This window comes from Pecten maximus, chromosome 8 (genome assembly GCF_902652985.1).
Source record: "Pecten maximus chromosome 8, xPecMax1.1, whole genome shotgun sequence".
In the NCBI taxonomy this organism is placed as follows: domain Eukaryota; kingdom Metazoa; phylum Mollusca; class Bivalvia; order Pectinida; family Pectinidae; genus Pecten; species Pecten maximus.
Genome location: NC_047022.1, coordinates 27543146 through 27557383, shown reverse-complemented (window position 1 = coordinate 27557383; position 14238 = coordinate 27543146). Strand labels below are relative to the sequence as shown.

Here is a 14238-nt window from a genome sequence, read left to right as displayed (position 1 = left end):
CAATTTAGTCAGGAGCATCCTTGGGGGAAGGGGAACAGATATTGCATAAATGGTGCATCTGACCCCCGAGGGGCCAAAGGGGCGGGGCCCAATAGGGGAAATAGAGGTAATGCCTTTAAATCGCTACTAGTCTTAAAGTTATGAATGGATTTGAACCCAATTCAAAACCCCTAAGGGGCCGGAGGGGCATGGCACAATAGGGGAAATCCTTGGGGGAAGGGGAACAGATTTTGCATAAATGTTGACTCTGACCCCTAAGGGGCCGGAGGGGCATGGCCCAATAGGGGAAATTGAGGCAATTCCTTTAAATCCCTACTAGTCATAAAGTTATGAATGGATTTGAACCCAATTTAGTCAGGAACATCCTTGGGGGAAGGGGGACAGATTTTGCATAAATGGTGACTCTGACCCCGAGGAGCCAAAGGGGCGGGGCCCAATAGGGGAAATAGAGGTAATAATGTCTTTAAATCGCTACTAGTCATAAAGTTATGAATGGATTTGAACCCAATTTGGTCAGAAACATCCCTGGGGGAAAGGGAACAGATTTTGCATAAATGGTGACTCTGACCCCCAAGGGGCCAAAGGAGTGGGGCCCAATAGGGGAAATAGAGGTAATGCATTTAAATAGCTACTTTTCATAAAGTTATGAATGGATTTGAACTTAATTTGGTCAGAAACATCCTTGGCAGAAGAGGATCAGGATTTGCATAAATGGTGTCTCTGACCCTTAAGGGGCCAAAGAGGCGGGGCCCAATACGGGAAATTGAGGTAATTCCTTTAAATCGCTACTGGTCATAAAGTTATGAATAGATTTGAACCCAATTTAGTCAGGAACATCCTTTGAGGAAGGGGAACAGATATTGCATAAATGGTGCATATGACCCCCGAGGGGCCAAAGGGGCGGGGCCCAATAGGGGAAATAGAGGTAATGCCTTTAAATCGCTACTTAAGACATAAAGTTATGAATGGATTTGAACCCAATTTGGTCAGAAACATCCTTGGGGGAAGGGGAACAGATTTTGCATAAATGGTGACTCTGACCCCCAAGGGGCCAAAGGGGTGGGGCCCAATATGGGAAATAGAGGTAATGCCTTTAAATCGCTACTAGTCATAAAGTTATGAATGGATTTGAACTTAATTTGGTCAGAAACATCCTTTGGGAAAGCAAAACAGATTTTGCATTTAATGATGACTTTGGCCAAAGTTGTAGGGCCCCATAGGGGAAAAAATTCCTTTAAATCGCTACTAGGCATAGAGTTATGAATGCATGTTGTGTGAAACTTAGAAAGTCTGGACTTCTTTATTTCTTTAAAGCAATTGAGATCCCCATACTTTAAGCATATAATGCATTGTTTGTGGTTGACAAATAAAATGAATTGAACAATGAAAAATATTTTGACATTTGGTCAAATCCAACTAGGTGAGTGATACAGGCCCCATGGGCCTCTTGTTTGTTGTGACTGTTAGAAAAGGCACCAATATTTCCATATTTGTTTTTTTTTTTTTTTTTAGATCTCCGAAATGTTCCTATATTCACTCTCAGAGACAGGAAATTATTGTTTTTTGGTAGTTTTTCTGTTTTTCTTTACCATACAAGCTTTCTGTTCATTCATATTTTCAGTACAAATGGAACGCTGCTGAATGTGACTGTGAAAATTACAAAAGGCAATGTAAGTAAAACATCATTCACAAAAAACATGTTTCTTAAAGCATTACTGACAGCATATTTTTATTCTTCAAAAATCAGTTGGCCCCAGGATGAGAAGCATATTTCATTTTGTTTAATATGAAAATATTTTAAACGGACTATTCTCATTCAGTAGTTAGAGAAATTTAATCTGAAATGAATTTTGTTTGATTATGTAACAATAAGTTGAGGCTTCGATTATCAAAACAGTACAAAATATTGCACTGATTGATTAATTTGAAACAATTTCTTTCAGATAGCAGTAACTGTGTACTAAATATAACATTTCATATCTTTGAAGTTTAGTAGGAAGTTACAGAATGTATACCTCAGTTGATTTTGATAAGCTATTGCAATTAAATGTAAATGATATTCACACTTAAGGTATTGTTTTACTGTTGATTCAGACCTATCTTAACACAGTTGATTTTCACTATTATGCTAATGATGATAATTTGCAATACATATCTATTGATAATTAATAAAATTGTTTGCTGTTGACAGAAGAGAGAGTTAAGTCATGGAGACGAATTCTTTGTTGTCTACAAGAAGGATGAAGATGATATCAGTAAGGCTTTAGTTAATAGTAACTTTGTAATGCATGCCCAGTTAGCTATTTACCGTGTTTGTTTTGTCATATATATCACATAGAAAAAATATAATTTGAGTTTAGCTTGTTATAACCAAGTAAGTGATTAATGAAAATAAGAAAAATTAAGAACATACTGTCAAAGTTGGCTCAATGGGGTTTCTTGGAATTACAATAATTGATGTATAACCTTTTAACTGTTAAAAGTAAAAGGACAATTCTGTTGTAGCATATCTCTGACCGGCACACATCACTCTTTACAACAGGCTAGATAAGATACATGTATGATAAGATTTAATGCAGTATTTTTGCCTCATAGATGTGGGCTATATGTACCAGAATCTGGAGGAGTTACAGAAGGAAATGGATGCCACACAGGAATACAGCTCTGATTATGGAATGGAGGCAACACTCTTAGGTCAGGACAACCTCTGTCAGTCTGACAGTACTATTATTTGTTCCTTATCAGATAGTGATATTTTCTTACAATCAGATAATTAATATACTGACAGTGATGACCATTCTTTGTCTAGTATAACTGCCAGTTGAGCCCAGTCCTTGATTGACAATACTGCCAGTGGGGACTAGTCCTTGATTGGCAATACTGCCACTAGTGGGGACCAGTCCTTGATTGGCAATACTGCCAGTCGATGACCAGTCCTTGATTGACAATACTGCCAGTGGATGACCAGTCCTTGATTAACAATACTGCTAGTGGGGACCAGTCCTTGATTGGCAATACTGCCAGTGCATGCCAGGGACCAGTCCTGGATTGGCAATACTACTAGTGGGGACCAGTCCTTGATTGGCAATACTGCCAGTGGGGACCAGTCCTTGATTGGCAATACTGCCAGTGGGGACCAGTTCTTGATTGGCAATACTGCCAGTGGGGACCAGTCCTTGATTGGCAATACTGCCAGTGGGGACCAGTCCTTGATTGGCAATACTGCCAGTCGATGACCAGTCCTTGATTGACAATACTGCCAGTGGATGACCAGTCCTTGATTAACAATACTGCTAGTGGGGACCAGTCCTTGATTGGCAATACTGCCAGTGCATGCCAGGGACCAGTCCTGGATTGGCAATACTACTAGTGGGGACCAGTCCTTGATTGGCAATACTGCCAGTGGGGACCAGTCCTTGATTGGCAATACTGCCAGTGGGGACCAGTTCTTGATTGGCAATACTGCCAGTGGGGACCAGTCCTTGATTGGCAATACTGCCAGTGGGGACCAGTCCTTGATTGGCAATACTGCCAGTGGGGACCAGTCCTTGATTGGCAATACTGCCAGTCGATGACCAGTCCTTGATTGACAATACTGCCAGTCGATGACCAGTCCTTGATTAACAATACTGCTAGTGGGGACCAGTCCTTGATTGGCAATACTGCCAGTGCATGCCAGGGACCAGTCCTGGATTGGCAATACTACTAGTGGGGACCAGTCCTTGATTGGCAATACTGCCAGTGGGGACCAGTCCTTGATTGGCAATACTGCCAGTGGGGACCAGTTCTTGATTGGCAATACTGCCAGTGGGGACCAGTCCTTGATTGGCAATACTGCCAGTGGGGACCAGTCCTTGATTGGCAATACTGCCAGTGGATGACCAGTCCTTGATTGGCAATACTGCCAGTGGATGACCAGTCCTTGATTGACAATACTGCCAGTGCATGCCAGGGACCAGTCCTTTATTGGCAATACTACTAGTGGGGACCAGTCCTTGATTGGCAATACTGCCAGTGCATGCCAGGGACCAGTCCTTTATTGGCAATACTACTAGTGGGGACCAGTCCTTGATTCAGATACTGCCTGTGGGGACCAGAACTTGGGTGATAATACTGCCAGTGGGGACCAGAACTTGGGTGATAATACTGCCAGTGGGGACCAGACCTTAACCGGTGATGCTGCCAGTGGGGACCATCCCTTGATTGGTGATACTGCCAGTTGGGACCAGTCCTTGATTGGCAATACTGCCAGTGGGGACCATCCCTTGATTGGTGATACTGCCAGTTGGGACCAGTCCTTGATTGGTGATACTGCCAGTTGGGACCAGTCCTTGATTGGTGATATTGCCAGTGGAGACCAGACATTGATTGGTAATACTACTGCCACTGGGGACCAGTCCTTGATTGGCAATACTGCCAGTGGGGACCATCCCTTGATTGGTGATACTGCCAGTTGGGACCAGTCCTTGATTGGTGATACTGCCAGTTGGGACCAGTCCTTGATTGGTGATATTGCCAGTGGAGACCAGACATTGATTGGTAATACTACTGCCACTAATGACCAGTCCTTGATTTGAGATACTGTCACTAGGGGACCAGTCAGTTATTTTAAATTTGATTATGTTTACTGAATGTCTGGTTTGGTATCAACTGATTGGAAACTAGTAAGAATAACTTTTAAAGCTCTTCAATTTGCTGATAATAAGCCATCTTTTTAGCCAACCATAATGAGATGGTGGGCTATCAAATCGCCTTGCGTCCGTGGTCCGTCCATCTGTCCATAATAATTCTTATCACTATTTCTGAGAAAATTTTATATGTAGGTTCCCCTTGGTCTTTAGTTATGCATATTGCATTTTGGGACCGATCGGAAAACAACATGGCCGACAAGCAGCCATCTTGGATTTTGACAATTGAAAGTTATGATTGCTATTTCTCAGAAAGTACTGAAGGAATCTTTCTCAAATTTCATATGTAGGTACCCCTTGGTCTGTAGTTATGCATATTGCATTTTGGGACCGATCGAAAAACAACATGGCCGACAGGCAGCCATCTTGGATTTTGACATTTGAAGTTTGTTTTCCCTATTTCTCAGAAAGTACTAAAGGAATCTTTCTCAAATTTCATATGTAGGTACCCCTTGGTCTTTGGTTATGCGTATTGCATTTTGGGACCGATCGGAAAACAACATGGCCAACAGGCAGCCATCTTGGTTTTTGACAATTTAAGTTTGTTATTGCTATTTCTCAGAAAGAACTGAAGGGATCTTTCTGAAATTTGATATATAGGTTGCCCTTGGCCCCTAGTTATGCATAATATATTTTGGGACCAGTCGGATAACAACATGGCCAACAGACAGCCATCTTGGATTTTGACAACTGAAGTTTGTTTTCGCTTTTTCTCAGAAAGTACTGAAGAGATCTTTCTGAAATTTCATATGTTGGGACCCCTTGCATATTTCATTTTGCAGCCAATCTGAAAACAACATGGCTGACAGGCAGGTAGGTTCCCCTTGGTCTGTCGTATTGCATTTTTGGACCAATCTGAAAACATGGTCGACAGACAGCCATTATCGCTAAATCTCTTTCATATATAAGTTCCCCTTGTTTGAAAAGTACTGGAGGGATGTTTCTCAATTAACACAGATTAGTAAGAGGAAAGGAAAAATAGAGAGAAGATCAATCTGACACAGAACCTATAAAGATCATTCAATGGTGGGCACCAAGATCCCTCTGGGATCTCTTGTTTTAGACTTGTTTTCCTTGTGCAGACTTTTTAATTTTACATAATTTGTTGATGTCTTTCCACATTTACAGATATATCTGTTAACATAGTAGAGGAGGATTGTGATGAGCAGAGTAAGAAGAGGTTGTCTGTAAGTACAATGTCTTGCATATGTAGGGTCTGATAACATTAACGTTTTGTGATCACAGTGTATCTACAGGTCTGCTGTAACCCTGCTATCTCATATACATGTAGGTTCCTAGTATGCCAAGTTAACCCTAACAAAATCAGCTGACTTGTACGAATACACATACAGATAAATTTAGGTGGAATGCCATCATGTTACAAACCAGGCCCATTTTGTGATAAGTTTTGAACTGTAGCCGGCAATACTTTAATCCAGCTTAAGATTATTTTCATGATAGGAGGAACCAAACACATCTACCAGTGAGCCACCAGCTAAACGTTTGAAGACAGAAACATCAAAACGTAAGCCAGAATCTTCTGGTACTGAAGCTGGTGCCAAAGATATCCAAGGGGAGAAAACTCTTGAGGATATAGATGGTCTGGGGAAAACTAAAGATGATCAAGGAAAGACAACTGTGAGTAAAAAAGACCAGGATAGTTCCAATAAGTCTGTGGCAGGGGCTGATGCCTGTATGGATGGTCCAGACGAGATAGAGGAAGCCCTAATTTGTACGATATGTCAGGAGCTTCTGCACGACTGCATCAGGTTAGTACACTCAGGGTGAACGCTTCTGTAATATATAAAATACATGTAAAGTCATACGATGTAGTTGGTGTTTTCTGGAATTAAACAGAAATTGATTGAAACTGAGTATTTGATAGCTAGAATTAAATGTTGACCCTGTAGATCACTATAAAGTAAACCTTTCAATGAACAGGCATCATACAATTTTCTGCTTATCTCAAATTAAATCAAAATCCTGATATTTACTCAACATTATCTATTTTAAGATACTATAACAAATTTTGTGTTTAATTCTTATAATCACATTTTACTGTTTTACAGTAATTTAATTCTGCGACCATGGTTAAGCTGTTTTATAACTTTTATTTTTAGTCTGCAGCCATGCATGCACTCATTCTGCGCAGGTTGTTACTCTGATTGGATGGACAAATCAAACGAATGTCCAACGGTGAGTACTGGATCAGGATAACTGTAAACTGACTTTTGTCTGACTCTGACTTGTGTCATTAAAATGATTCTAGATGTTCTCTGATATCGTTTTACCTCAGGATTGATTCTAGTTGGAAATTGTGATGTCATGATTCTCAAAGCCTTAATGTTTAATCAATTTATTATTTAATTTTGCTTGCTATGTGGAAAGTATTACAGTACTGAATTATCATTAATATTATGTTTACACAATTCTAAACACTGTCATACTGTATACTTTCGATTTGTTAATTATATGTTTAATTTTGAACATTGTTTTGATACTTTCATTTTTTATTACATTCTATATAAGTATAGGTACTAAGTATATGAACATAATATCTGTATATGTTTAATTTTTTAAAAACAAGTGCTCACACTTTCTTTTTTATCAAGTGCCGTATGAAGGTGGAAAGAATCAACAAAAACCACATTGTCAACAATCTTATGGAAGCTTATCTTAAGGAAAATCCCAGTGAGTACCTCAATATTGATACATCTAAACATTTACAGGAGGAATCATTGAGAGAGGTGTATGTTTACATAGGTACAACGTATACAAATTATTGATACAGATCTAGAGCAGAGTTATGGTTCATAGTGGTCAAAAAAACACTTTTCCTGTTTATAGATAATGATAATGTTTTTTTATGTCCAGCTTGGGCCAATTAACTAAAAGGTGTATAACGTTTAGGATATATTAAGAGTTAAACACAAGAATTACAATTAACTGTACAATACCAGTTGTTCATGCTTTTGTTTTGCAGGTAAAAAAAGAGATGAAGAAGACATAAAAGAATTAGATGCCAAGAACAAAATATCAAGAGATATGGTACACAAAACTTTTATCTGAAATTACTGTTAATATGATGTAAATAGAATGGTTTCATGTCTATATATTTACATTTACACTGTAGCCCCACTATATAACTTTACCAAGCTCAGGTTGAAGGTTACGAGTCCATAACTTTGACATTAATAATTTGTTTGTTCATCGTCGGAGCAAAATTCATGGATGTAGTCTTTAAAATCGTTGTCAAAGTAAATATAAGCATTGAACTGCTTTCATTTGGAAGTTATGGCCTGATGAATGCCAACTGGACAAAGGCAAATTCAACATGAAGCGCTAATACGCTTCATTAAATTTGCCTTTGTCCAGTTGGCATTCATCAGCCCATAACTTCCAACTGAAAGCAGTTCAATGCTTTAATATTAATGATGTTTGTTTAACATCATTAGTAAATAATTACGTACTATGAGATACACCAGCTCTTTACAGTGACACCATTAGGGAGAATGTTGTTGTATCCAGCTCAGTCAGTCTCACCTTGTAATTACAGTTATACCCAGGACGTAGGAGTACCATATTTGAAAGTTCGGATTCAGACCGGTCAGACTCTCCCAGTCCTCCACCACTCTTGTAAGTTCATGTAGAACTGCTCTGAAAACAATATATTGAAGTACTATAAATACTCATAATATTCATGTATTCATACCTTTCTACATCAGTGTTGAACTTGGCCAGGTTATATATGAACGCTTTTCTGTCAGTTATAGATTCATTTTCTCCTGTGTGTTTAAAGCTAAGACTGTTGAATGTGTTTGTAAAAGACAAATGAATACGCTTTCAATGACATGTCAATTTGTGTTATGACAGTGTGTATTTTCTGTACTACTGTAGGTACAACCCTGATATTGTTCTGTGTTATGACGGTGTGTATTTTCTGTACTACTGTAGGTACAACCCTGATATGGTTTTGTGTTATGACGGTGTGTATTTTCTGTACTACTGTAGGTACAACCCTGATATTGTTTTGTGTTATGACGGTGTGTATTTTCTGTACTACTGTAGGTACAACCCTGATATTGTTTTGTGTTATGACGGTGTGTATTTTCTGTACTACTGTAGGTACAACCCTGATATTGTTCTGTGTTATGACGGTGTGTATTTTCTGTACTACTGTAGGTACAACCCTGATATTGTTTTGTGTTATGACGGTGTGTATTTTCTGTACTACTGTAGGTACAACCCTGATATTGTTCTGTGTTATGACGGTGTGTATTTTCTGTACTACTGTAGGTACAACCCTGATATTGTTTTGTGTTATGACGGTGTGTATTTTCTGTACTACTGTAGGTACAACCCTGACATCGTTCTGTGTTATGACAGTTTGTATTTTCTGTACTACTGTAGGTACAACCCTGATATTGTTTTGTGTTATGACAGTTTGTATTTTCTGTACTACTGTAGGTTCAACCCTGCAACGCCTCTCCTGCATGGATTTGGAACCCCCTTTTTTGGGACCATCAGGTAACCTATGAACAACAGTATTTACCTATTATAATCACAAACAGCAGATACTTGTCTTAACAGTATCCTGTTGATGTCAAACATCACAACTTGGATATTGAGTAATCTTTGATGTCATTCTAATAACTTTAATCTTGACATAAATTTTGAACGGCAATTCAATTGAAGTTTTTCTGATTCTATAAAGTATCTGGTATAGCTTACACAATGATAAAACTGTAACAAAATATTTGAATGAATTAGATGTAAGTTTAACCTATCTTCAGGCCAGCCAAGACTGTGTGCAGACAATGCCCAGACTACATAGAGCCAGCCAGTACAAATACAGCTACAACCACCACCTGCACTACTACCACAACAGCTGTGGTCCTCAACGCCATAGGAAACTTTGGTAGTTAACTACTTGACATTAAAGCAGCTATTATGTTTCTAGCAAAATGTTTGATACTTGTGTGAAGATAGAACAGTACTCTGGCCTGTATGTTTTGACATACAGACAGTACTCTGTCTTGAATGTTTTGACTTACAAACAGTACTCTGTCTTGAATGTTTTGACATACAGACAGTACTCTGCCTTGAATGTTTTGACATACAGACAGTACTCTGTCTTGAATGTTTTGACATACAGACAGTACTCTGTCTTGAATGTTTTGACATACAGACAGTACTCTGGCCTTGAATGTTTTGACTTACAGACAGTACTCTGTCTTGAATGTTTTGACATACAGACAGTACTCTGTCTTGAATGTTTTGACTTACAAACAGTACTCTGTCTTGAATGTTTTGACATACAGACAGTACTCTGTCTTGAATGTTTTGACTTACAAACAGTACTCTGTCTTGAATGTTTTGACATACAGACAGTACTCTGGCCTTGAATGTTTTGACATACAGACAGTACTCTGGCCTTGAATGTTTTGACATACAGACAGTACTCTGGCCTTGAATGTTTTGACATACAGACAGTACTCTGTCTTGAATGTTTTGACTTACAAACAGTACTCTGTCTTGAATGTTTTGACATACAGACAGTACTCTGTCTTGAATGTTTTGACTTACAAACAGTACTCTGTCTTGAATGTTTTGACATACAGACAGTACTCTGGCCTTGAATGTTTTGACATACAGACAGTACTCTGGCCTTGAATGTTTTGACTTACAGACAGTACTCTGCGCTATATGTTTTGTCATACAGATAGTATACTCTGCCCTGTATGTTTTGACTTGTGGACAGTACTCTGCATTGTTCGTTATATCTCTTTATGTTAATTAATTCACACAAGAAAATGAATCTATTATCACAATATATGACATACCTATATGTTTTGAAATTTTTCATATATTGTATAATTATTATATGAACTTCAATAATATTTATGAGTAATAATGTTTTGTGTTTTAAGCAATGAATGTCCTAGGAAGAAACGTTACACCAAATGCAACCACAGGGACAGATGATGAAGGTGAGTAATCTCCCCTGATGATAATGAGGACAACTCCCTGACAGTGAATGAAGGTGAGTGGTCTCCCCTGGTGATAGTTACAACCTCCTGACAGAGAATAAAGGTGAGTGGTCTCCCCTGATGTCAATAAGGAAACACTCGTGACAGGCGACGAAGGTGAGTGGTCTCCCCTGATGGTAATGAGGACAACCTCCTGACAGGGAATGAAGGTGAGTGGTCTCCCCTGGTGATAGTTACAACCTCCTGACAGAGAATGAAGGTGAGTGGTCTCCCCTTGTGATAGTAAGGACACCCTCCTTACAGTGGATGGAGGTGAGTGATCTCCCCTGATGATAATAATGACACCTTCCTGACAGAGAATGAAGGTGAGTGATCTCCCCTGATGATAATGAGGACACCCTCCTGACAGAGAATGAAGGTGAGTGGTCTCCCCTGGTGATAGTTACAACCTCCTGACAGAGAATGAAGGTGGGTGATCTCCCCTGTTGATAATGATGACACCTTCCTGACAGAGAATGAAGGTGAGTGGTCTCCCCTGGTGATAGTTACAACCTCCTGACAGAGAATGAGGGTGAGTGGTCTCCCCTTGTGATAGTAAGGACACCCTCCTTACAGTGGATGGAGGTGAGTGATCTCCCCTGATGATAATGATGACACCTTCCTGACAGAGAATGAAGGTGAGTGGTCTCCCCTGGTGATAGTTACAACCTCCTGACAGAGAATGAAGGTGAGTGATCTCCCCTGGTGATTATGAGCACAACCTCCTGACAGAGAATGAAGGTGAGTGGTCTCCCCTGATGATAATGAGGACACCTTCGTGACAGAGAATGAAGGTGAGTGATCTCCCCTGATGATAATGAGGACACCCCCTTACAGGGGATGAAGGTGAGTGGTCTCCCCTGGTGATATAGTTACAACCTCCTGACAGAGAATGAATGTGAGTGGTCTCCCCTGGTGATAGTTACAACCTCCTGACAGAGAATAAAGGTGAGTGGTCTCCCCTGGTGATAGTGAGGACAACCTCCTGACAGAGAATAAAGGTGAGTGGTCTCCCCTGGTGATAGTGAGGACAACCTCCTGACAGGGGATGAAGGTGAGTGATCTCCCCTGATGATAATGAGGACAACCTCCTAACAGAGAATGAAGGTGAGTGGTCTCCCCTGGTGATAGTGAGGACAACCTCCTGACAGAGAATAAAGGTGAGTGGTCTCCCCTGGTGATAATGAGGACACCCTCCTTACCGGGGATAAAGGTGAGTGGTCTCCCCTGGTGATAGTAAGGACACCCTCCTGACAGAGAATAAAGGTGAGTGGTCTCCCCTGGTGATAGTTACAACCTCCTGACAGAGAATGAAGGTGAGTGGTCTCCCCTGGTGATGGTTACAACCTTCGTGACAGAGAATGAAGGTGAGTGATCTCCCCTGGTGATAATGAGGACAACCTCCTGACAGAGAATGAAGGTGAGTGGTCTCCCCTGGTGATAGTTACAACCTCCTGACAGAGAATGAAGGTGAGTGGTCTCCCCTGGTGATGGTTACAACCTTCGTGACAGAGAATGAAGGTGAGTGATCTCCCCTGGTGATAGTGAGGACACCCTCCTGACAGAGAATAAAGATGAGTGGTCTCCCCTGGTGATGGTTACAACCTTCGTGACAGAGAATGAAGGTGAGTGGTCTCCCCAGGTGATAGTGAGGACACCCTCCTGACAGAGAATAAAGGTGAGTGATCTCCCCTGGTGACTATGAGGACACCCTCCTGACAGAGAATGAAGGTGAGTGGTCTCCCCTGGTGATAGTGAGGACACCCTCCTGACAGGGGATGAAGGTGAGTGATCTCCCCTGGTGATACATGTAGTTACAACCTCCTGACAGGTCTCGCACAACTAATTCAGCCAATCAGCTGGTGTTTCACCTGAACCAAGTCCCTGAAGAAAATGTGTTTCTTAGGTTTGTAGCTATGTCCTGAGTAAATAACACATGCAATGGGTAATTTCTATATACAAGAATAAAGAGTAGGGTCTTGAGATTTTAAAAATCAGAAGTATACACTCCTGGTATAAATAGAAAGATGTAGGATTCTAGGTGTAAAAAGCGGGAATTCCCCAGGTGGGGGTTCCCCTGTCCACTGTCAATATCAGGGTTACTGTCTTCCAAGTACTATTGTGCTCTTATATGCTATCAAACCTATCCAATAACATAATTTTTCTGGTAGGGAAATCTTCAAACTTTAATTTGATGTAAATTTCACAACATTTGAACTTCAAATGAGTGATGGAGGGGATGGAGTCATTGGTATTAACAGATATTGAAATAATTAGTTGTGTGAGACCTGACAGAGGATGAAGGTGAGTGGTCTCCCCATGTGATAATGAGGCTCCCTACTGACAGGGAAGAAAGTAAGTTATCAACTGTAACAATTGAATTATGTTTTGAGTCATTGTTTATGATAAAAAATAATGATTGCCGCCACATTGGATGTTTTACCAGGTAGTGTGGCCATTGCATCATGATGCGATATTTATTTACAGTAACAATTTCCTTAGCACTTGGTCACAAAAACTTCACACTTGTCTTTTGATCTTTTCCAGAAATATATTGACTGTAAATTAAATCAGAACAATCACTATTGTTGAAATGATATTCTACCTGCCCATTATTTAATACAAATTGATGATGCTTAATCATTTCAATTCCGTACCAGGACTTCTTTTGGGGGGATATGACAATTAATCTTGCATTTCAATATTTATTTTTTCTTGATACAATTACCTATGCATTTTGTTTTTGTATGAGATGGATGGATATGTTCCACCCCATGTTACTCTGGTTTTTTTAACGTCAGACTTATGTTCATGCAATAATTCTTTGGTGATTTTGTCTATTAACTTTTACTACAAATTGCAGTTGAGCCTGGTCCGAGTAGAGAACAGTCAAATCCAGATGAATCTGTTGAGCCTGGTCCGAGTGGAGAACAGCCTGATCCTGATGTTAAGGTGATGCCGACTGCACCCCACTACAGATGTGCCATGACACAGACCCACATGATGTGTCAGTGCTGCCTACAACCCATGCCAGACAGGAGAGCTGAGTACAACACAGACCCCTTGTCTGTTCCTCCACAGCAGTGTAAGTCACATAGCAGTGTTTTACAACAGTCAATTCTAACCTCATGATAAGTATTCTCTTATCTTAGAATGCCAAACAGATTTATTTGTGAAGCTGGCAATAAAATCATCTTCACATGCAACACTATTGAAGAAACATTGTTAAACTGCAAGCATTTTATGCAGAAAAGCATGGCAAGTTACATATGTATAGGAGAGCTTTATAGTATACTACATGATAATTCAACCTCATATTAATAAAATATAACTAACGTTGTTTACAAAAAGTACCTCTCTCACCAGTGGTACTCTATGAAATAGCATTGGGTGGTCAAGTGGCACTGAAAATAACATTGGGTGGTCAAGTGGCACTGTAAATAACATTGGGTGGTCAAGTGGCACTGTAAATAACATTTGGTAGTCAAGTGGCACTGTAAATAACATTGGGAGGTCAAGTG

The 14238-nt window shown here is 40.0% G+C and overlaps 1 protein-coding gene across 2 annotated transcripts in view; it reads left to right on the top strand.

The window, feature by feature from the left end:
* The window catches only part of LOC117333044 (E3 ubiquitin-protein ligase CHFR-like), a 38901-nt gene that overhangs the window by 6739 nt on the left and 17924 nt on the right, over positions 1-14238 (top strand). Inside the window, exons 3-15 of one of the 2 annotated variants that reach the window (XM_033892162.1) lie at positions 1622-1670; positions 2192-2255; positions 2596-2694; positions 5817-5875; positions 6150-6457; positions 6809-6884; positions 7301-7379; positions 7672-7736; positions 8245-8324; positions 9156-9215; positions 9482-9606; positions 10619-10678; positions 13626-13802. In XM_033892162.1, coding sequence (XP_033748053.1) covers positions 1622-1670; positions 2192-2255; positions 2596-2694; positions 5817-5875; positions 6150-6457; positions 6809-6884; positions 7301-7379; positions 7672-7736; positions 8245-8324; positions 9156-9215; positions 9482-9606; positions 10619-10678; positions 13626-13802 — 1301 coding nt within the window. Of the gene's footprint in view, positions 1-1621; positions 1671-2191; positions 2256-2595; positions 2695-5816; positions 5876-6149; positions 6458-6808; positions 6885-7300; positions 7380-7671; positions 7737-8244; positions 8325-9155; positions 9216-9481; positions 9607-10618; positions 10679-13580; positions 13803-14238 lie in introns of both variants that reach the window. The other variant, XM_033892161.1, reaches the window with a different exon arrangement.